Genomic DNA, 25,200 nt, shown 5'->3' on the forward strand with positions numbered 1-25,200 from the left:
TGAGACATCTAGTTCCATGTCTGATGAAACAGACTGTGGAGAAATCGGTCTGGTCTCATCAAAAAGGTCGGTGAGACACAAATCACAACCTTCCCAATCTGAAACACTCGATTGTGGTGTGTACGACCTGTGGTGAAAGCATTGGTCATAATTCTCAATTTGGGCCACGTCAAAATGAGGAACAGGTGAGTCAGGAGAAAGAGCCCTGAGTTCACATTGAGATGCTACAGACTGTGAAGAAGAAGGTCTCACCTCCATAGTCAACTCATCTGTGGAGAAGTCAGACAAGTCATCAAAAGAGTCGGATAGTCCCAAAACAGGCCTAGACTCCAAAGCCGTGTCTTCAGACAGGGTCTCGGATTGTTTGTCATTTCTAAAGCCACGCACGACATCTGCATATGTAAAAGGTCTTGCAAAAGACCATGGTTGGCCTGCAATTGCCACGAAATTATTTTCTGCACTTACATTTTCTGACGATACTGAATCTGGCGATCCTGGCCTGCGATCATCAAAGAGATCCTTGATACAAAATTCTGAATACTCCACATCAGACAATGTTGACAGAGGAGAAGCTGTCCTTTCCTCAGTATACTGTAAGTAATAACTACAATGTTTGTTGTTTTGAAAAAACATACAATCAGAACCAAATGAACACTTCTCAACTGATGCCACAGACTCTGGAGAGGATGCTCTGAAGTCTAACAGCCAGTCCCGAAGTAGGGACGTGTGTACATCTGAAGAGACAGAATCTGGAGACAGCGCCCTGCCGCGAAATGAGACATCTAGTTCCATGTCTGATGAAACAGACTGTGGAGACATCGGTCTGGTCTCATCAAAAAGGTCGGTGAGACACAAATCACAACCTTCCCAATCTGAAACACTCGATTGTGGTGTGTACGACCTTTGGTGAAAGCATTGGTCATAATTCTCAATTTGGGCCACGTCAAAATGAGGAACAGGTGAGTCAGGAGAAAGAGCCCTGAGTTCACATTGAGATGCTACAGACTGTGAAGAAGAAGGTCTCACCTCCATAGTCAACTCATCTGTGGAGAAGTCAGACAAGTCATCAAAAGAGTCGGATAGTCCCAAAACAGGCCTAGACTCCAAAGCCGTGTCTTCAGACAGGGTCTCGGATTGTTTGTCATTTCTAAAGCCACGCACGACATCTGCATATGTAAAAGGTCTTGCAAAAGACCATGGTTGGCCTGCAATTGCCACGACATTATTTTCTGGACTTACATTTTCTGACGATACTGAATCTGGCGATCCTGGCCTGCGACCGTCAAAGAGATCCTTGATACAAAATTCTGAATACTCCACATCAGACAATGTTGACAGAGGAGAAGCTGTCCTTTCCTCAGTATACTGTAAGTAATAACTACAAAGTTTGTTGTTTTGAAAAAACATACAATCAGGACCAAATGAACACTTCTCAACTGATGCCACAGACTCTGGAGAGGATGCTCTGAAGTCTAACAGCCAGTCCCGAAGTAGGGACGTGTCTACATCTGAAGAAACAGAATCTGGAGAAAGCGCCCTGCTGTGAAATGAGACATCTAGTTCCATGTCTGATGAAACAGACTGTGGAGACATCGGTCTGGTCTCATCAAACAGGTCGGTGAGACACAAATCACAACCTTCCCAATCTGAAACACTCGATTGTGGTGTGTACGACCTTTGGTGAAAGCATTGGTCATAATTCTCAATTTGGGCCACGTCAAAATGAGGAACAGGTGAGTCAGGAGAAAGAGCCCTGAGTTCACATTGAGATGCTACAGACTGTGAAGAAGAAGGTCTCACCTCCATAGTCAACTCATCTGTGGAGAAGTCAGACAAGTCATCAAAAGAGTCGGATAGTCCCAAAACAGGCCTAGACTCCAAAGCCGTGTCTTCAGACAGGGTCTCGGATTGTTTGTCATTTCTAAAGCCACGCACGACATCTGCATATGTAAAAGGTCTTGCAAAAGACCATGGTTGGCCTGCAATTGCCACGACATTATTTTCTGGACTTACATTTTCTGACGATACTGAATCTGGCGATCCTGGCCTGCGATCGTCAAAGAGATCCTTGATACAAAATTCTGAATACTCCACATCAGACAATGTTGACAGAGGAGAAGCTGTCCTTTCCTCAGTATACTGTAAGTAATAACTACAATGTTTGTTGTTTTGAAAAAACATACAATCAGGACCAAATGAACACTTCTCAACTGATGCCACAGACTCTGGAGAGGATGCTCTGAAGTCTAACAGCCAGTCCCGAAGTAGGGACGTGTCTACATCTGAAGAAACAGAATCTGGAGAAAGCGCCCTGCTGCGAAATGAGACATCTAGTTCCATGTCTGATGAAACAGACTGTGGAGAAATCGGTCTGGTCTCATCAAACAGGTCGGTGAGACACAAATCACAACCTTCCCAATCTGAAACACTCGATTGTGGTGTGTACGACCTTTGGTGAAAGCATTGGTCATAATTCTCAATTTGGGCCACGTCAAAATGAGGAACAGGTGAGTCAGGAGAAAGAGCCCTGAGTTCACATTGAGATGCTACAGACTGTGAAGAAGAAGGTCTCACCTCCATAGTCAACTCATCTGTGGAGAAGTCAGACAAGTCATCAAAAGAGTCGGATAGTCCCAAAACAGGCCTAGACTCCAAAGCCGTGTCTTCAGACAGGGTCTCGGATTGTTTGTCATTTCTAAAGCCACGCACGACATCTGCATATGTAAAAGGTCTTGCAAAAGACCATGGTTGGCCTGCAATTGCCACGACATTATTTTCTGCACTTACATTTTCTGACGATACTGAATCTGGCGATCCTGGCCTGCGATCGTCAAAGAGATCCTTGATACAAAATTCTGAATACTCCACATCAGACAATGTTGACAGAGGAGAAGCTGTCCTTTCCTCAGTATACTGTAAGTAATAACTACAATGTTTGTTGTTTTGAACAAACATACAATCAAGACCAAATGAACACTTCTTAACTGATGCCACAGACTCTGGAGAGGATGCTCTGAAATCTAACAGCCAGTCCCGAAGTAGGGACGTGTCTACATCTGAAGAGACAGAATCTGGAGACAGCGCCCTGCCGCGAAATGAGACATCTAGTTCCATGTCTGATGAAACAGACTGTGGAGACATCGGTCTGGTCTCATCAAAAAGGTCGGTGAGACACAAATCACAACCTTCCCAATCTGAAACACTCGATTGTGGTGTGTACGACCTTTGGTGAAAGCATTGGTCATAATTCTTAATTTGGGCCACGTTAAAATGAGGAACAGGTGAGTCAGGAGAAAGAGCCCTGAGTTCACATTGAGATGCTACAGACTGTGAAGAAGAAGGTCTCACCTCCATAGTCAACTCATCTGTGGAGAAGTCAGACAAGTCATCAAAAGAGTCGGATAGTCCCAAAACAGGCCTAGACTCCAAAGCCGTGTCTTCAGACAGGGTCTCGGATTGTTTGTCATTTCTAAAGCCACGCACGACATCTGCATATGTAAAAGGTCTTGCAAAAGACCATGGTTGGCCTGCAATTGCCACGACATTATTTTCTGCACTTACATTTTCTGACGATACTGAATCTGGCGATCCTGGCCTGCGATCGTCAAAGAGATCCTTGATACAAAATTCTGAATACTCCACATCAGACAATGTTGACAGAGGAGAAGCTGTCCTTTCCTCAGTATACTGTAAGTAATAACTACAATGTTTGTTGTTTTGAACAAACATACAATCAAGACCAAATGAACACTTCTTAACTGATGCCACAGACTCTGGAGAGGATGCTCTGAAATCTAACAGCCAGTCCCGAAGTAGGGACGTGTCTACATCTGAAGAGACAGAATCTGGAGACAGCGCCCTGCCGCGAAATGAGACATCTAGTTCCATGTCTGATGAAACAGACTGTGGAGACATCGGTCTGGTCTCATCAAAAAGGTCGGTGAGACACAAATCACAACCTTCCCAATCTGAAACACTCGATTGTGGTGTGTACGACCTTTGGTGAAAGCATTGGTCATAATTCTTAATTTGGGCCACGTTAAAATGAGGAACAGGTGAGTCAGGAGAAAGAGCCCTGAGTTCACATTGAGATGCGACAGACTGTGAAGAAGAAGGTCTCACCTCCATAGTCAACTCATCTGTGGAGAAGTCAGACAAGTCATCAAAAGAGTCAGATAGTCTCAAAACAGGCCTAGACTCCAAAGCCGTGTCTTCAGACAGGGTCTCGGATTGTTTTTCATTTCTAAAGCCACGCACGACATCTGCATATGTAAAAGTTCTTGCAAAAGACCATGGTTGGCCTGCAATTGCCACAACATTATTTTCTGCATTTAAATTTTCTGACGATACTGAATCTGGCGATCCTAGCCTGCTGTCGTCAAAGAGATCTTTGAGACAATATTCTGAATACTCCACGTCAGACATTGTTGACAGAGGAGAAACTGGCCTTTCCTCAGTATACCATAAATAATAACTACAATGTTTGCTGTTTTGAACAAACATACAATCAGGACCAAATGAACACTTCTCAACTGATGCCACAGACTCTGGGGAGGATGCTCTCAAGTCTAACAGCCAGTCCCGAAGTAGGGACGTGTCTACATCTGAAGAAACAGAATCTGGAGACAGCGCCCTGCCGCGAAATGAGAAGTCTAGTTCAATGTCTGATGAAACAGACTGTGGAGACTTCGGTCTGGTCTCATCAAAAATTTCGGTGAGACACAAATCACAACCTTCCCAATCTGAAACACTCGATTGTGGTGTGTACGACCTTTGGTGAAAGCATTGGTCATAATTCTCAATTTGGGCCACGTCAAAATGAGGAACAGGTGAGTCAGGAGAAAGAGCCCTGAGTTCACATTGAGATGCTACAGACTGTGAAGAAGAAGGTCTCACCTCCATAGTCAACTCATCTGTGGAGAAGTCAGACAAGTCATCAAAAGAGTCAGATAGTCCCAAAACAGGCCTAGACTCCAAAGCCGTGTCTTCAGACAGGGTCTCGGATTGTTTTTCATTTCTAAAGCCACGCACGACATCTGCATATGTAAAAGGTCTTGCAAAAGACCATGGTTGGCCTGCAATTGCCACAACATTATTTTCTGCACTTAAATTTTCTGACGATACTGAATCTGGTGATCCTGGCCTGCTGTCGTCAGAGAGATCCTTGAGACAAAATTCTGAATACTCCACGTCAGACAATGTTGACAGAGGAGAAGCTGGCCTTTCCTCAGTATACCGTAAGTAATAACTACAATGTTTGTTGTTTTGAACAAACATACAATCAGGACCAAATGAGCACTTCTCAACTGATGCCACAGACTCTGGAGAGGATGCTCTGAAATCTAACAGCCAGTCCCGAAGTAGGGACGTGTCTACATCTGAAGAAACAGAATCTGGAGACAGCGCCCTGCCGCGAAATGAGACATCTAGTTCCATGTCTGATGAAACAGACTGTGGAGACATCGGTCTGGTCTCATCAAAAAGGTCGGTGAGACACAAATCACAACCTTCCCAATCTGAAACACTCGATTGTGGTGTGTACGACCTTTGGTGAAAGCATTGGTCATAATTCTCAATTTGGGCCACGTCAAAATGAGGAACAGGTGAGTCAGGAGAAAGAGCCCTGAGTTCACATTGAGATGCTATAGACTGTGGAGAAGAAGGTCTCACCTCCATAGTCAACTCATCTGTGGAGAAGTCAGACAAGTCATCAAAAGAGTCAGATAGTCCCAAAACAGGCCTAGACTCCAAAGCCGTGTCTTCAGACAGGGTCTCGGATTGTTTTTCATTTCTAAAGCCACGCACGACATCTGCATATGTAAAAGGTCTTGAAAAAGACCATGGTTGGCCTGCAATTGCCACGACATTATTTTCTGAACTTAAATTTTCTGACGATACTGAATCTGGCGATCCTGGCCTGCTGTCGTCAAAGAGTTCCTTGAGACAAAATTCTGAATACTCCACGTCAGACAATGTTGACAGAGGAGAAGCTGGCCTTTCCTCAGTATAACGTAAGTAATAACTACAATGTTTGTTGTTTTGAACAAAAATACAATAAGGACCAAATGAACACTTCTCAACTGATGCCACAGACTCTGGAGAGGATGCTCTGAAATCTAACAGCCTGTCCCGAAGTAGGGACGTGTCTACATCTGAAGAAACAGAATCTGGAGACAGCGCCCTGCCGCGAAATGAGACATCTAGTTCCATGTCTGATGAAACAGACTGTGGAGACATCGGTCTGGTCTCATCAAAAAGGTCGGTGAGACACAAATCACAACCTTCCCAATCAGAAACACTCGATTGTGGTGTGTACGACCTTTGGTGAAAGCATTGGTCATAATTCTCAATTTGGGTCACTTCAAAATGAGGAACAGGTGAGTCAGGAGAAAGAGCCCTGAGTTCACATTGAGATGCTTCAGACTGTGAAGAAGAAGGTCTCACCTCCATAGTCAACTCATCTGTGGAGAAGTCAGACAAGTCATCAAAAGAGTCAGATAGTCCCAAAACAGGCCTAGACTCCAAAGCCGTGTCTTCAGACAGGGTCTCGGATTGTTTTTCATTTCTAAAGCCACGCACGACATCTGCATATGTAAAAGGTCTTGCAAAAGACCATGGTTGGCCTGCAATTGCCACGACATTATTTTCTGCACTTAAATTTTCTGACGATACTGAATCTGGCGATCCTGGCCTGCTGTCGTCAGAGAGATCCTTGAGACAAAATTCTGAATACTCCACGTCAGACAATGTTGACAGAGGAGAAGCTGGCCTTTCCTCAGTATACCGTAAGTAATAACTACAATGTTTGTTGTTTTGAACAAACATACAATCAGGACCAAATGAGCACTTCTCAACTGATGCCACAGACTCTGGGGAGGATGCTCTGAAATCTAACAGCCAGTCCCGAAGTAGGGACGTGTCTACAGCTGAAGAAACAGAATCTGGAGACAGCGCCCTGCCGCAAAATGAGACATCTCGTTCCATGTCTAATGAAACAGAATGTGGAGACATCGGTCTGGTCTCATTTAAAAGGTCGGTGAGACACAAATCACAACCTTCCCAATCTGAAACACTCGATTGTGGTGTGTACGACCTTTGGTGAAAGCATTGGTCATAATTCTCAATTTGGGTCACTTCAAAATGAGGAACAGGTGAGTCAGGAGAAAGAGCCCTGAGTTCACATTGAGATGCTTCAGACTGTGAAGAAGAAGGTCTCACCTCCATAGTCAACTCATCTGTGGAGAAGTCAGACAAGTCATCAAAAGAGTCAGATAGTCCCAAAACAGGCCTAGACTCCAAAGCCGTGTCTTCAGACAGGGTCTCGGATTGTTTTTCATTTCTAAAGCCACGCACGACATCTGCATATGTAAAAGGTCTTGCAAAAGACCATGGTTGGCCTGCAATTGCCACGACATTATTTTCTGCACTTAAATTTTCTGACGATACTGAATCTGGCGATCCTGGCCTGCTGTCGTCAGAGAGATCCTTGAGACAAAATTCTGAATACTCCACGTCAGACAATGTTGACAGAGGAGAAGCTGGCCTTTCCTCAGTATACCGTAAGTAATAACTACAATGTTTGTTGTTTTGAACAAACATACAATCAGGACCAAATGAGCACTTCTCAACTGATGCCACAGACTCTGGGGAGGATGCTCTGAAATCTAACAGCCAGTCCCGAAGTAGGGACGTGTCTACAGCTGAAGAAACAGAATCTGGAGACAGCGCCCTGCCGCAAAATGAGACATCTCGTTCCATGTCTAATGAAACAGACTGTGGAGACATCGGTCTGGTCTCATTTAAAAGGTCGGTGAGACACAAATCACAACCTTCCCAATCTGAAACACTCGATTGTGGTGTGTACGACCTTTGGTGAAAGCATTGGTCATAATTCTCAATTTGGGTCACTTCAAAATGAGGAACAGGTGAGTCAGGAGAAAGAGCCCTGAGTTCACATTGAGATGCTACAGACTGTGGAGAAGAAGGTCTCACCTCCATAGTCAACTCATCTGTGGAGAAGTCAGACAAGTCATTAAAAGAGTCAGTTAGTCCCGAAACAAGCCTAGACTCCAAAGCCGTGTCTTCAGACAGGGTCTCGGATTGTTTTTCATTTCTAAAGCCACGCACGACATCTGCATATGTAGAAGGTCTTGCAAAAGACCATGGTTGGCCTGCAATTGCCACAACATTATTTTCTGAACTTAAATCTTCTGACGATACTGAATCTGGCGATCCTGGCCTGCAGTTGTCAAAGAGATCATTGAGACAATATTCTGAATACTCCACGTCAGACAATGTTGACAGAGGAGAAACTGGCCTTTCCTCAGTATACCATAAATAATAACTACAATGTTTGTTGTTTTGAACAAACATACAATCAGGACCAAATGAACACTTCTCAACTGATGCCACAGACTCTGGGGAGGATGCTCTGAAATCTAACAGCCAGTCCCGAAGTAGGGACGTGTCTACAGCTGAAGAAACAGAATCTGGAGACAGCGCCCTGCCGCAAAATGAGACATCTCGTTCCATGTCTAATGAAACAGACTGTGGAGACATCGGTCTGGTCTCATCAAAAAGGTCGGTGAGACACAAATCACAACCTTCCCAATCTGAAACACTCGATTGTGGTGTGTACGACCTTTGGTGAAAGCATTTGTCATAATTCTCAATTTGGGCCACGTCAAAATGAGGAACAGGTGAGTCAGGAGAAAGAGCCCTGAGTTCACATTGAGATGCTATAGACTGTGGAGAAGAAGGTCTCACCTCCATAGTCAACTCATCTGTGGAGAAGTCAGACAAGTCATCAAAAGAGTCAGATAGTCCCAAAACAGGCCTAGACTCCAAAGCCGTGTCTTCAGACAAGGTCTCTGATTGTCTTTCATTTCTAAAGCCACGCACGACATCTGCATATGTAAAAGGTCTTGAAAAAGACCATGATTGGCCTGCAATTGCCACGACATTATTTTCTGAACTTAAATTTTCTGACGATACTGAATCTGGCGATCCTGGCCTGCTGTCGTCAAAGAGTTCTTTGAGACAAAATTCTGAATACTCCACGTCAGACAATGTTGACAGAGGAGAAGCTGGCCTTTCCTCAGTATACCGTAAGTAATAACTACAATGTTTGTTGTTTTGAACAAACATACAATCAGGACCAAATGAACACTTCTCAACTGATGCCACAGACTCTGGGGAGGATGCTCTGAAATCTAACAGCCAGTCCCAAAGTAGGGACGTGTCTACATCTGAAGAAACAGAATCTGGAGACAGCGCCCTGCCGCGAAATGAGACATCTCGTTCCATGTCTGATGAAACAGACTGTGGAGACATCGGTCTGGTATCATCAAAAAAGTCTGTGAGACACAAATCACAACCTTCCCAATCTGAAACACTCGATTGTGGTGTGTACGACCTTTGGTGAAAGCATTGGTCATAATTCTCAATTTGGGCCACGTCAAAATAAGGAACAGGTGAGTCAGGAGAAAGAACCCTGAGTTCACATTGAGATGCTACAGACTCTGGAGAAGAAGGTCTTACCTCCAACACCAAGTTTTCCTTGGAGTCGTCAGAATCTAACAGCGGCAAACTCGGTCTCGACTCAAATGTCTTTACTTCAGACATGACATCTACTTGCTTTTCATGTGTTATGCCACGCACAACTTCAGCATATGTAAATGACTTCACTAAACATTTTCTCTGCGGTTTGTTCACAGTTACAAGGTTTTGTCGCACTGTTTTTGGTCCGCTGTTTTCAAAACTATGTTTGAGACACAGGTCTGAGTATATTTTCCTTGGTTTTGGTTTATCTTCAGTGTATTGTAAGAAAAAGTTGCAATGTGTGTCTTTTTCCTGTTCAATCAATTCAGAACATAAAGAACACTTTGTTATTGATACTCCTGCCTTTGTAAAGGATGACATCAGATTTTCTTGCCTGTTGTTTTGGACCAAATCCTCAATATTGGAAGGTTTTTCGTTGTGTAATTTCATTGTTTTATCCTTTGGAAACTCTATGGTATATTTTGGCCTTTCCTCAAAGTTAAAGATGACTGGTTTCTTTAATTCTATTTCTGACAAACTGCTGGAGGTCTCCAGAGATGGTTTGTGAAATTTGTTTTCTGAATAAATATTTGCTTCTGTTGATTTTTTCATCCAAATAGAACCTACAGAATCTTTATTTAGACCTTTTTTTTTTTGTTCGACCGTGTTTTTTCCAAAATGTGTTATACAAGGATCTGGGTCATATGTTGATGGTTGTAAGCTAGAAGGTTGAGGTGCCAACTTAGAAAACCAATAATCAAGAAATGATTCCTGACTTTCTTTCTTTGCTTCAAGGACTTGAAGACTAGGTTCAAATGACATTTGTTTTTCCTTTACATCGTCTCTCTCTTCTTTATCAATCATTACATCACCGATTGTATTCATTGATCCATACTTTCCTGCATTGTGGTTGTCACATTCATCACATTCATTCCGCTGTAATGGATGTGCGTTCATGTAATACTGTGAATCAGACTTGTGTACTGAATGGGACACATCTGGCAAAAGATGAGCATTTGATGTTTTGTAATCGTCATATTGCAGATAATTACAATCCAAGGGCAGTTTTGTTTCCAAGGTACTAACCTCGACCAGTTCTGTGTCGTGTTGTGTCACTTGGGGTAAAGTTGGATTACCCCCTGAATACTGTAAAAAATAATCACAAAACTGACTCATAAGCTGGGAACGGGTTGGTTCAGAGAGCAAGAGCTCAAGGAATGAGAAACTGTACTGAGAAGTCTGAGATTGTGGTGAGAATGGACGGCAATCCATATCTGACAACTCATATCCATGATTATATGTGCCTAATTCTTGCAAAGCTTTTCTATTGAGAGAACTTACTTCATGCAAATGCTCATAAGGCAGAATGTTTGAAGTCAAACTTGAAATTTCTCCCTCAATAAGTACACTGTCTGGTAAAGGGAGACTGTGTTTTGCAACTTGAGAATCAAAGTTCTGTGCAAGTTTATTTGTTGCACCAAATTGCACCAAACTAGTGTCACACTCATTTGATGGATTAGAGTCTGTGTTGGTTTCAGTAATTTCGGGTGAAGTACATTTAGTTGAGTTTGAAAAGAGTAACCAGCTATCATCCTTTATGGGAAGGTCTGCAGTAAAACCCTTCCTTTTACTGAGAGGAGAGTCAGGGGACATTGCCCTGTAATCACTGATTGACATGACAGATTCGGGTGATGACGGTCTTGGTAAAGGGTCATTTAAGGTCCAAAATTCTGCTGGTGAGAAATCCTCTTCGTCAACATAAGTGTCATAACCTAAGGACATGGAAGACAATGTTTCATCTTGCTCAGATGTTTGTCGTGCATAGATAGGCAGATAAAGGTGAGAAGAGACTGTTTTTTCCCTGTATGTCTCACTGTCTGGACTGATTGCACTACAAATATCGGAGCTCTCAGTTGAGTCACAGACCATTTGAGTGTTTTTACTATGATCCATCAGTTGGTACTTGGCTGTAGTCACAATGGATTCCACTGTCTGGACATCATCATCATCATCATCATCAATGAAGGACATGTTATCCTGAAACCTAAAGTTTTTAACTTGTGTTTTTGTGTTTTCGTTGTTGATTGTAAATGAATCATAGCCCCTGTTCACATTAGAGACCTGTGGGCTCTCGAGATGGCCATGGAATTCTTTGCAGAATTGGGTTGTGAGTTCATCAACACTCTTCTGTAAGACTTCACATTTTACATCTAAATCTGTGTTTTCTTCAGTTACTTGGTGAATCTCTGGTGAAACAAAAATGGTACGACCAGAGGTTTCACTCAACTTTTCTTTGGCGAAATTTAGAGTGACAATCTGGGGAATATAGTTGTATTCATAAATCTCTTTGAAGTCAGTCTCAGCTTGGTCTGATTCAGATAAGATCAGACTAATGTCACTGATAGATCCAGATGACGGCAACTTCAAAGTTTCCGATGACCACTCATCGTCTTTTGCACCAAATGTTCCAGAGACGTTTTGACTGCATTTCTCTTTGACTTGGCGCTGACCACTACCATGAAAAGGTTTCAAAACATGAACTTGAATATTGCAGGAAATTTGCTGGTCTTTCACTTCGTACTTGGCATCATAAACATGAGTTGCTTTGCTCTTCATTGCAGCTTCTGTTTTGGTGGGGAGCATACTTACTTGCTCATCTAAGTTGACATAGCGTGTACGCTCGTGTGAAATTACATCATCTGATGTCCACAAGTTAGGGTTGAGTTCACTGCAACAAATAAAGAAGACACAGTCAACAATTATGCCTTCTACAGCCATCCATTTTCTACACTGCTTATCCTCACTAGGGTTGCGGGTATCCTGGAGCCTATCCCAGCTAACTATGGACAGGAGGCGGGGTACACACTGAACTCGTCACCAGCCAATCGCACGGCGCATATGAACAAACAACCATGTGCACTCACATTCATACCTACGGAAAATTTAGAGTCTTCAATTAACCTACCGTGCATGTTTTTGGGATGTGGGAGGAAACCGGAGTACGCTGAGAAAACCCACACAGGCACGGGGAGAAGATGCAAACTATACACAGGTGAGGCCGGATTTTAAACTGGGTTCTCAGAACTGTGAGGCGGATGTGCTAACCAGTCGTCCACCGAGCCGCTGCCTTCAACATATGTGTAAAATCGTTAAAAAGGCATATATACTAACTACAAAACCAGTTTACACCAAATACCAGAGCAGCCCATTCAGCGCCTCTTTGATTTTTGAAGGTCTGCCACAAATTGAGTTAACTGACATCAAGGGTAAGACCACTGGGTAGATTCTTTCCAGCGGTCTCATTGAACGTAATTTAAAAATCGCATCAACAGTATAATCAGTACAGTTTTGTCAGTGCACCACAGCAGTGTTTCCCCACCTTTATTTAGCCAGGGCACATATTTTTACTTTAGAAAAATTTCAAGGTACATTACCAAACAGAAATGTTACAAAAAGTTGATCCACAGGTCAATTATGTAAAGGAGTGTACATAAGTACTGCAAAGGTGCACATGTGCACCGAAAATACTAAAAGTGCACTCAATTTGATTGAGTGCCACCAACCATTTTCATTTGTTGGGCGGCGGGCGCGCAGCGGTAGACTGGCCTTGAGTAGTGTTTTTGTTCATGAAGAACTTGTTCAAATCTTTTGAGTAAACATTATGGAATAATTTCATGACCTGATTAGTTCCTTTCTCAATTTAGTTGAGCTCAGCTGCGAGCCTGTGGCGCACAAGAAATTTCCTCGCAAACGGTGCCACTCACGTGCGGCGATGGTGGCTGAGTGTACACAGGGGCTGCTAACAGCAGCTAAGATGGTCTGTCAAAATATGTCTTTACGTGAAACTGGACCATGGTGTAAAAAAGACTGGCTGCCCTAAAGAACTGCACCAAATTAGCTGATCGAGTGATCCCATGCTGTAAGGAGTGGCGGTGCTAGCTTTATGGCGCCCTGTGCTAGACTTCTCAATGGTGACCCCCTCCGTGACCTCAACCCTATCATCTACCGCCTCATCATTATTGCTAATGACAGTGTGGGCTGGCACAACCACGGTCCTCCCCCTTTTGCCATATAGACTAGACGAGAGGTATATAATTTTATTCACAGTTCTACTCAGGGATCACTTTGCAAGAACTACATACTGTCATCTGTGCTTATTATTATTTTTGTTGTCATTATTATTGTTGTTGTTGTCAAATGATGTAACAAATTAACTTACAGATCTAGGCCACATATTTGGAAATCCAATGAATAAAATTGTCAATTTACTGTGAGATCTCAAGCTCCTCCAAAAGGTCACCATGCATGCTGTCTGAGTGGATATGTCCAGTAGGCTCTGCCCATGAAGGAATGTCCAGTAGAGAAGCTACAGAGAGGTCCTCTTCAGAAACAGCTGGGGGAGGTTTGCGATCTGATTCAATCCTTCTCATAATCCTGGGGCTTTCCACATCCTCTTGCACTGAAGACAGGGCCACTGAAACTGAAAAAAAAATGGAGAGGATGTAAAACACACTCATTTAGTATACTGATTGAAAACCCTTTGACAAAAAAAATGTGCCAAAACTACCTTCACTATGGTCCAATGTCTTCTCAATCTCTGCATATGTCCTGGAGGTTTGTTCTTGAATTGACTTGTTCATCTGGGTTTCAATTAGATGAACAATATCCATCCGGTTGATCTTAGTCAGTCTCTTAATCAAGCAATCTTCTGTGGAATGATCATTTAAAAAGATGGATAATATTTTTTTTAAAGTGTGGAAATTTCCAATATTCAGGATGGACAAATTCTCCTAGTCTATTTTTCTCCAATAAGGCTGAAATAATATGTACCTGTGGCATGTTTGCCTTCACGTTCAACCCAACGTTGAAGCAAGGCATGACTCTGCTCTTGAAGTGAATTGGGATTCTGTGACCTAACTATCTGAATATCATCTTCATTGAATTCCAGCTCCCTTGCCAGCTCTGGGGTAATGGATAACAAAATGTGAAGGAATACTGAGTGTGTTTTTGCTGACCAAATCATAATAACACACACTTTAATGTTTTACATAAAGAATACAAAATATATAGTTTTTTTTTTAAAAGAAAAAAAGATTTTGATACTATTAGTAAAAAAGAGAGCAAGACTATCTACACAAATGACAGCTTACCAGTCCAGCTGAAGCCAAGCAGATCCGCAATGATAGCTAATGTTTCCTCCTTCCTGTCAGCATCATCCTGCCAATCCACTAAAATATCACCACAGTAAAATAAAATATTTTTAACTTTCTTTGTACATGTCAAATGCTGTAAATGCTCCAAGTGTCATTTTCCCAAGACCATGTCTTTACATATTGCAATACACTTGAAATTAAATGTGGAAATGTAATGTTGACATTGATGAAAAGATAAAGGTTGGATTCATCACTCTAAAGAGTTTCCAAAATATGATTATGTGGTCAAGATCTGCAGATTAAATGTATTTATATTAGTTAAGCTATATTAGTATCAGAGATACCAATAGTCTGCATTAAAATAAAGTTGTGATATAAAAACCAACATGACCATTCAATCTTGAGATAGGATACAGACACAGATGAGATGGACATGTAACTCACCAACATGCAAAACACCACAACATGCACACACGTGAGGGCAAGAATGCTCTTACAAAGAAGAAAAGAGTTCTTGCTGCCAGGGAGAAGAACTAGGAAAGCAAAAGCTCATGTCGATCTGGCCATACCTGCCATGCATTCTGGAGTTTGTTCATCGGTGATTCTCAGCATCTGAGTTTCCTCCATGTCATCCCAGGTAGGCCTAGATTCAAACACATCCACTGTACCAGAAGACTGTTGCACAGTCCTCAAAGGATCTGAATCTAAAATGTCCGAGTCTGGGATGTCGTACATAAAGATAACAGAATCTGGACTTTTGTGACTTGAGCTGCTGATTTCATCAGTATCCAAAGAAAGGGATGATTCTTCAGTCTTACAGCTTTGGATTCCTTTCATTTGCTTTGTTGAGGAAAGAAGTTTAGCTGAGGAAAGGCTTGGTACATATGTGGGTTGAGCACTGTCAGAACTACTCCTGCTGTTTTTACCTGAGGCTTTATTTTGAGCACAATCTGTCTCAGATCTCGTTCTGCGAATTATGGTTGGGTCTTCTGTTTTGTTAACCAATTCAGGCTCAGAGTTCTTTGCGGATCGTCTCAGTTTTAAGTGATTATCCTCCTTTGTTTTGCTGCCTTGATTGGCAATAGCCTGTCTACCTGAAAAAGACGTTTCAATGACCGAGCACTGATCTACTTCCTCATCCTCATCAGCAGAGGAGTATAATGAATCACAGCTCTGCTTTGGGTATGCTAATTGATGCATGATTGTGTTTGACTGACGATCAGCTATTGTCGAGTCAAGATAGTTTACACCAAGGCCTTTGTCATCACCTTGAATAACTGTCAGCTTCTCCAATCCAGTGGGGGAACCGAGCTGAACTTCTGTTGAGCTACCAAGATCAGCTTCAGAAAGGTGCTTGTCACTCTTTGACTTCTCACATGAGGGTGTCTTGAGAGTTCTGGGTTTGGGAGTAGGAACACTGACCTCTGTTGGGTTCTGTAGGATCTCCTCTGCAATTGAATCACTATTGTCGAATTTTGACAAGGTGCTTTGCGCTTCCCCAGTCTCCTCTGAAACAAATTCATGGACTGGATGTCCCTCTATTTGAAAAAATGCACATCCTTCAATATCTTCCTCAACACTTCTGGTCAGATCAATTGCTCCCCCTCTGGTCATTTCAAATAGCTTTCCCTCTTCAAATTTAAACTGATCGGGGGTTTTGTCATCACTTGGTGATTGAGGAGGTGATTTATCAAGTATTTTTCTGTCCTCTGCACAATCATAATTATTTCTCTGTTCATTAGCTTGTCCATTGTAGGCTACAGAATCGTCACACCTGGATGTAAAATATTGTGTTTCTTTCGCACACACTATAGTCCAAGGTTCAGTAATTCCTTGCCGTAGGGTGTCTTTGCTGTCATTATCTGGATGGAGGTCTTCTGTAACACAGCTATAAAAATGTGTATCAACAGCACCTTTCTTTGAATTACTTTCATTGTCATGTATTTCATTTTGACTTTTGTCATAGAGTTGTAGAGACTCTTCACTTCCTGGAAAAAAGTCCTGTGCGGTTATTTGTGACTCAAATTCTTCCCTCTCTTTGTGTATACCAAGACTTGAACCAATACCTTTTTCTGTGACTGTTTTTTCAAAATATTCCTCTGCTGTATCTTGCGAAGAAGATCGCATAGCTGGGGACATTTTTACATCTAGCTCAACATCTTCATGATCCCTTGTCTGTAATGGTGTATATGGGGATGTAGCTTTCTTGGTTTTAACTTCCTGTTCCATTTCATCAAAAGTTTTGATTCTTGCAGCCATTTTAAACATCTCCTCTTCTGGGGTAAATTGATTGATTGTGGAATGGTCCTCGGTTTCATCATCATGGAAAGGTGGGTATTTATCACCTTCCATTTGCGTGATGTTTTCTGATTCATTGTCATTTTTGTAAATATTTGTGTCAAAAGCTAGACATGCTTTAAGTTGTGATGCATAATCCTCGTACAAAGCTGCCTTGGCTGACAATATCCTGTCTCCAGTTTCCTCTGATTGTGTGGGACTTCCTTCAAGAGAGTCTGGACAAGGGGATTCTCTAGTAGGGCTTGGCTCAATGGAATCAGGGGATTTGTTCGAAGATATATCCTCCAAGACCGGACTTGCCTCCAGAGAGTCTTGTGGATAAAGCTCTTTAACTTGTTCATCAAGACCGAAAGTGGCTAGGTTCTGTAAATCATGTGGCCTTTGTGGTGTAGATGTTCCGGTAGCACCGAAATTGATATAGTTATATTGATTCTTGCATTCACCCATTGTTTCATATGGCTTTGTAAATTTCACAGTACTATCACTGTAGTTGCTAAAATGTGACTCTCCAGTAGGACACATTTTAGCTAGAGCCTCTTCAGCCAGGAAATTCTTCCAACTTTCATCTTCATGTGAATAAGTTTTGCATTTCATTTGCTTTGATCTGGTATCATCTGATAATGTGCTATTTTCAGAAGAAGATTTATATGTTTCACTGTCAAGATCTTTTGATATTATACTTTGTTTGCAGTGCTCATGGACTACCTCCTCTCCTGGGTGGTGTTGTGTCAGGACTGGTTCTTCCTTTAAACAATGGTCTAAGTCAGCACCCAGGAGTGACAACATGCCTGATATATCCCTCTCAGTTTTTGACTCTGGTTTGCATTTCTTTTCCTCGATGCAAACTTCCTGGAATGGGGCCTCAAAAACTGAACTTGGAGTCACGTCTTTGACTTCAATCACATCATTCTGCATCTGTGTCAGTGTCGCCTCATCTTGCTTGTTGGTATTTTCCGTTTTCTCTTCACTAGAGGATTTTTGGACTATAGTAAGATTAACTTGTTCAAATGTCTCCTGAATAATGTCCTCTTCTTGAGTCTGATATGTCACTGGCCTATGCATCAGACATCGGTCTAAGTTACTCTTCAGCAGTGATATCATGCCCGACATCTCCTTTACATTGGAAGATGGTTGATATGAAGGCTTTAGTCCCATCCATTCTTCTGTCAAAGCGAGCTCTTTAGTGAAGGCTTGACTTTCATCTGTTGTTTGAGTTGTGTCATCCATTATAACTTCATCAGTGACATGCTCCTGTTTCTGATAATTATTTTCTTCCTTTGACCAGCTAGCCATAGACTTGTCCTCTACAATTATATTAAACTCACTAACATTGACTGACATTTTTCCCGAAATCCTTTTTACATCTAGGGTGGCTTTGGATTCTTCAGATTCATTCTCTGTGTTTTGGGCTTTTATTTCAAATAAATTATGTTCCATCTTTGCATGATCAGTTTCTGTGGTTCCAACTACAACTTGGTCTTTTATTTCACCCGAATCAAATAAATAAATGTCCTTATCTTTTTCTTTTATTAAGATAATTTGCTCAAACCTTTCCTCAATAACCTGTTGTGGTGGTTGTTCTTCAAAGTTCATTTCTAGGCACTGATCCAAGTCAGTTGTCATTAGACACACCAACCCTGACATATCTTTCACTGCTGTGGGAGCCTGGTTATTGATTTTCTTGCCGATGTGGACTTCTTCAAGTAGTTGTTCATTAATTGTGATTTCTTCATTCTCAGCGTTCATTTGACGGGCCACAGCAAGTCCCACGCAGTCCTCTCCCGAACTGGAATGAGGTGTTGTATTTTTGTCTCTTCTTATAACAGTTTCTTCAAAATGTTTCAGTTCTGTGCCAAACTCAGCCTTCTCTGAGGCAAAACGGTGAATGTCTCTCTCGTTTCCCTTTGTTAAGATAAGTTGTTCAAAATGATCATTAATTATATACTCTTGCTGTGGTTGATTTGGTACAGTACTAATTTCTACACTTTGATCCACGTCATTTTTCATTACAAACCCTGAAATATCTTTCACTGCTGTGGTTGCCTGGTTATTGTTTTTTTTGCCAATATGGACTTCTTTAAATAGTGGTTCATCAATTGTGATTTCTTCATTATAATTGTTCATCTGAGGAGTCACTACAAGTTCTTCATAGTCATCTCCCAAACTGGAAAGCGGTGTCTTATTTCTGTCTTCTCTGATATCAGTTACTTCAAAATGTTTCTGTTCTCTGGTAAACCCATCCTCATCAGAGGCAAATGGATGAATGACTTTCTCTTTTCCCTTTGTTTGGATAATTTGTTCAAATTTTTCTTCAATGATATCCTCTTGTAGCGGTTTATCTGTTAAAGGACTAGATTTGAGACTTTGATCCATGTCTGTCTTCATTATGGAGACCAACCCTGACATATCTTTCACTGCTGTGGGTGCCTGGTGATCTGTTTTCCTGCCAATGTGCACTTCTTCAAGTCGTGGTTCATCAATTGCGATGTCTTCATTATCATTTACCTGAGGGGCCCCTGCAGGGTTGTCACAGTCGTCACAGTCGTCTCTCAACCTGGAACAAGATGTTCTGGTTCTGTCTTCTGTTCTAACATTTTTTTGGGAACGTTTTTTTTCTGTGCTAAACCCAGACTTATCAGAGGCAAATGAGTGAATGCCTTTCCCTTTTCCCTTTGTTAAGATAATTTGTTCAAAATTTTTCTCAATTATATTCTCTTGTGTAGGTTGATCTGGTACAGACCTCGTTTCTAGAAGTAGATTCAAGTCATTTTTCATTATGAACACCAACCCTGACATATCTTTTACTGCTGTGGATACATGTTCATTGGTTTTCTTGCCAATATGGACTTGTTCATGAAGTGGTTCATCAATTGTGATTTCTTCATTGTTCATCTGAGGGGCCTCAACATATTCTTCATAGTCATTTCCCAAACTGAAATGAGGTGTCGTATTTCTGTCGTCTCTCATATCAGTTTCTTCAGAATGTTTCTGCTCTGTGCTGAACCCATTCTCATCAGAAGCAAATGGGTGACTGCCTTTCTGTTTTCCCTTTGTTCCGATAATTTGTTCAAAATTGTTCTCAATGATACACTCTTGCAACGGTTGATCTGTTACAGGACTAGAGTCAAGACATTGATCCATGTCTGTTTTCATTATGGACACCAACCCTGATATACCTTTAATTGCTATGGGTGGCTGGTAATCTGTTTTTCTGCCAATGTGGACTTCTTCAAGTAGCGGTTCATCAGGTGTGATGTCTTCATTATGATTGATCACCTGAGAGGCCACTGCAAATCCTTCATAGTCATCTCCCAAACTGGAACGAGGTGTCTTATTTCTGTCTTCTCTTATATCAGTTTCTTCAAAAGGTCTCTGCTCTTTGCCGAACCCATCCTCATCAGGAGCAAATGGGTGAATGTCTTTTTCCTTTGCCTTTGTTTGGAAAAAAAATTCAAATTTTTCTTCAATGATATCCTCTTGTAGTGGTTGATCTGTTACAGGACTACAGTCGAGCCATTGATCCATGTCCGTTTTCATTAAAGACACCAACCCTGACATATCTTTCACTGTTGTGGGTGCCTGGGAATCTGTTTTCTTGCCAATGTGTACTTCTTCAAGTAGTGGTTCATCAGTTGTGGTGTCTGTATTATCATTGTTCACCTGAGGGGCCACTGCAAGTCCTTTATAGTCATCTCCCAAACTGGAATGAGGTGTCTTATTTCTGTCTTCTCTTATATCAGTTAGTTCAAAATGTTTCTGTTCTGTGCCGAATCCAGCCTCATCGGAAGCAAATGGATGAATGTCTTTCTCTTTTACTTCTGTTTGGATATTTTTTTCTAGGTTTTCCTCACTGATATCCTCTTGCAGGGGTTGATCTGTTACAGGACTAGATTTGAGACATTGATCCATGTCTGTTTTCATTATGGACACCAACCCTGACATATTTTTCACTGCTGTGGGTGCTGGGTTATCTGTTTTCCTACTAATTTGGACATGTTCAAGTAGTGGTTCATCTATTGCGATGTCTTTACTATCATTGTGCACCTGAGGGGCTACTGCAAGCCCTTCATACTCATCTCCCAAACTGTAATGAGATGTCTCATTTCTGTCTTCTCTTAAATAACTTTCTTTACAGTGCTTCTGTTCTGTGCCAAACCCAGCCATATCAGAAGCAAATGGGTGAATATCTTTTTCTTTTCCCTTTACAAGGATAATTTGTTCAAAATTTTCATCAGTGATATTCTCTTGTGGGGGTTGATCTGTTACAGGCCTAGTTTCTAGACAATGATGCATGTCAGTCTTCATTAAGGACACCAACCCTGACATATCTTTGACTGTTGCAGGTGGCTGGTAATGTGCTTCCCTGCCAACATGGACTTCTTGAAATAGCTGTTCCTCCATTGTGGTTTTTTCAGTTCCACTATCACATTTTGAAAACAATGCATCGTTTCCATGATCACTTGTTGCATACACTTTTCTTTCATCGTTCACTACTTCATCGTGCAAGCAAGAAGGTATCTGATTATTCACTTGCAGGGTCTCTGGAACCTCATAGTTCTGTGCCAAACTTGAATGATGTGTCCTATTTTTGTCTATTCCAGAAACTGTTTCTTCAATTTTATTTTTCAAATTTTTCTGTTCCACTGGCGAACTCGGCATTGGACTGGCCTCCAGAAACTGATCGAAATCATTGTTGACTGATGACATCCCAGACCTCCTTTTTGCACCTTTTGATTTTTCACATTCGTCCTCTGCTTCTTCAGCTTGCATTTTCAATGACTGATCTTTCAACTTTTTATGATCAGTTTCTTGTTCTGTACCAATACTACCAAATGAAAATGTGCAGCTATCTTTTTCTTTTTCCTTACTTAGGATAATTTGTTCAAAATTTTCATCAATAATAACTTGGTGTGGTGGCTGATTTGGAACAGGCCTAGTTTGTAGATACTCATCCAAGTCAGTTTTCATAAAGGACATAATTCCTGACATATCTTTTGCTGACATGCATTTCTGCTTATCTGTTTTCCTACTAATGTGGACTTCTTCAAGTAGTGGTTCATCAACAGGGATTTCTTTAACTTCATTATCATTGTTCATCTGATGGGCGAATGCAGGTCCTTCATCTATCATTTGATTCTCAGTCGGAAAAATTGTTTCCCTGAAAGAACTGCAGATCGATAGTCTATCAATCAAAGTCTCATCATCCGATCCCTCCAGTTCAAAGCTCACATCTAAGGCTGTGGGTGTTTGCTTAAATAGCTGGTACTCAGGACTTTCTTCAAGCTCAGCCTTTATGTCAGCACTGAAGTCTTCAGAAGGTCTGCGGTCAGGGCTTATCTGCAAATCATCAGATAATGTCCTTCCGGTGCTGATAGATTGCTCTGCAACTTGCATCATTCCCCTGCCCCTGTTCGTTAGTAGTTCTCTCTGAGGACTAGTCCTACCCTTATCATGCTGAATTGTATCAGCATTGTCTAATTTGTTTCCAAAAGAAACAGTATCTGACATTAGCTGTAATGCATCAAGGGACTTGTAGTGTGTAGTTTGAATTTGAGATTTTGCTTCCTGTGTGCTGGTGCCTTCTTTGAGAGCGACTGCTTCCGGTGTCGAAATACTTGAAGGAGCAATGGAGTTGTACTCAAAATGCCCATCTTGACTTTTTGAAGGCTGTTTCCCAGACTGGAATGCTCTCATTAGCGCCTTAACAGACATACTTTCCTTTTCAGAAGGCTCAGTTGACTTTATGTATGAGTGAATACCTCTATCATAACAAAATGTAACAGTCTTTCCAACATTTGCATCCGAAATTAGAGGTGATTCTTTAGAGGTATCTTTAAGTATGCCTATTGGTGGACTTCCAGAGTCAGCTTTGTCACTTTTCTGAAAGTCATTCTCATGATGGGGAACTCTGAGGCTTTGACTTTGGGTTTTTTGTGATTGCGGACTTTGGTCAGTCCCATTTTCCTCATCAAAATCTGTTGATTCACTTTTTAGCGTGGAGTCACAAGAAGCCAATGCTTTGTGCTCAAAAAGCCCTGATTTATTTTTAGAAGGGTCCTGGCCGATCTGGAATGCTTTCATCAGCTCCTTAACAGACATAGTCTCTTCTAATCTTTCTGTTTGAGATCTGGGAGATTTGGGAACGCTGGGCAGCTGAGGCATTTCACTTTCCATTTTGGTTTTTGTAAGGCACGATCTTGAAATCTGTACCTCAGTGTGTTTTTGGCCCTCCTCTCCTTTGACTTTGTTTTGTAAGGCTTGAACCCGGTCCTTTATTGAACCTATGGGTGTCTCGACCACACGAGGAGAAGATGGCAAATCTACCACTGGTGTGAGAACAAGGCCACTCTCATTCAGAACAGCATCACCGTCTAAAGACTCCTCAGAGCTCATCCTTTCTAATTCTCCCTCAGAGCTACTATATCCAGAACGTTCTCTGTCTCGTAGCTTCCTCCTAATAGGTTTCTTGATGTCTGGGGGCCTTTGTTTACCATTAAAATTCACAATAGGCTGTTCGCTAGTTTCTTGGGCAACCTCTTCCTGAGAAACACCCGTCAATGCAGCTTGCTGTTCCAATTTTTTGTCTATGCCAAGGTATGAGTCCATGCTTGCCATGTCTCTGTCCTCTGTGGCGGGTCTACCTAAAGTGCTCTTTATTTCAACATTCCTTACTTCAGGCGACTCAAAGGCCGAGAACCTCTTAGCTTTTCTTGCACTATCCTCTTGCACTTCCTCTTTAGTGTTACTAATCCTGTTAGTTTGAATTCCTCCAACCTTTCCACACCACTCTTGGGGTTCATAGGTGGCCAGAGTCTCCTTTTCTTCAGTCCATCCAGAAACATCTGCCTCCGAAATTTGGAAGTGATCCACTTGCTCGGAATTCAAAACAGGAATTTTTATGTCTGACATGTCAGAGAGAAGATCCGGGCTTGCAAGGGTCGCAGGGTCCATCGCTTGACTTGTTTTCAGTGAGAATGTCTCCACTGATTCAGATTCATCATCTTCAGTTTAAAAAGTTCACCAACCAAAAAGGGCAAATGACATAGGGGACAAATGAAGTGGGGAGGAGAGACATCAGAAAAGTTTGATCAAGACAATGTCGTTAAAAGTCAGACTGAGTTCAGAGATCAAGGAAGGCTGATGGGACAGAGAAAAAAAGAAGTCTTCATTGACCAAAAGATGAAAAAAAGACCAAAAACAGGAAAAAGGGATCCAGAAGAATTTTAGGTGAGTAGAGCAGCAGTAGCAAAAGCAAAGCCAAGAGAAGTACTTAATAAGGAGTTTGAATGCCTTTAATAACCATTAACAATAATAGCAGTATGCCAATTAACGTACATACATATATACGAACATAAATGAAATCGCCAAAAAGAACACAAACAAACAACACAGTATGGAACAAAGGGACAGGAATGAAATCTCTCAAGATTGCTACTGACATGGAGAGTCATGTCTGGCAACAAATGAAGTACTAAATCCGATTAGAATAATAGTTTTTTTTGTAACAAATTATTGAATCCACAACCCCTTCCTGCTCTCCCCCTAAAAAAAGGATTTGCAATAAAGATTTTATCTGCTTTCAATTAAAAAAAAACCTTAAATACTGATAACATATTGTAAAATAAAATAATAAATGAAACTGCTGTAAGTGAGGTGAATAAATTTAACAGAGCTGCACTGCCTTTTACTTAACAGTTATGAAAAATGTGACTATGGATGTAACTTACAGTGCTGTGAATAAATGAAATGGCAAATAGCTGGCAAATAAGACATATTTTTATAGGACAAAGTGATAACATAAGCCAATATAAAAATAATTCTGCAAGATGACAAACATATCTTTTATTTCTGTACAGAGAATTTCTTTGGGTGTTCCTGCTTCCTAAATTAGCACTTACATGTATGTTGCTGCTATTATAAATGCTGTTATCCTCAAGTAGCAAGGAATCTAAGATGGTTTAAATAGATTTAAATATAAGTATAATTCATAGAGGTTAAAAAAAATGACAGCGGGAAAGGGATGCAAAAATAGAGCCACTATGGAGGAATTAGAGAAAGGGAAATGCACAGCCATAGCGTAGCTACTAGTAACGACATGTTAGTATAGCAAAGAAACAGAGCAAGGGTCATTCAAATTTGAAGTAACATAACAAACAGTGCATATCTTGGCACATACATCTATTTTATGCGTAACACTGTTTGTCACAAC

At 41.4% G+C, this 25,200-nt stretch overlaps 1 protein-coding gene across 5 annotated transcripts in view; it reads right to left on the reverse strand.

The window, feature by feature from the left end:
• LOC133477046 (ankyrin-2-like) overlaps nt 1–25,200 on the reverse strand; it is a 100,868-nt gene that overhangs the window by 23,322 nt on the left and 52,346 nt on the right. For 4 of the 5 annotated variants that reach the window (XM_061771313.1, XM_061771318.1, XM_061771314.1 and 1 more), the window contains 6 exons: nt 15,263–23,992; nt 14,691–14,768; nt 14,371–14,502; nt 14,108–14,248; nt 13,810–14,020; nt 12,190–12,268 (listed from right to left, as the gene is read on the reverse strand). In XM_061771313.1, coding sequence (XP_061627297.1) covers nt 12,190–12,268; nt 13,810–14,020; nt 14,108–14,248; nt 14,371–14,502; nt 14,691–14,768; nt 15,263–23,992 — 9,371 coding nt within the window. The remainder of the gene's footprint in view (nt 1–12,189; nt 12,269–13,809; nt 14,021–14,107; nt 14,249–14,370; nt 14,503–14,690; nt 14,769–15,262; nt 23,993–25,200) is intronic. The other variant, XM_061771316.1, reaches the window with a different exon arrangement.

This window comes from Phyllopteryx taeniolatus, chromosome 4 (assembly GCF_024500385.1).
Source record: "Phyllopteryx taeniolatus isolate TA_2022b chromosome 4, UOR_Ptae_1.2, whole genome shotgun sequence".
Lineage (NCBI taxonomy): Eukaryota > Metazoa > Chordata > Actinopteri > Syngnathiformes > Syngnathidae > Phyllopteryx > Phyllopteryx taeniolatus.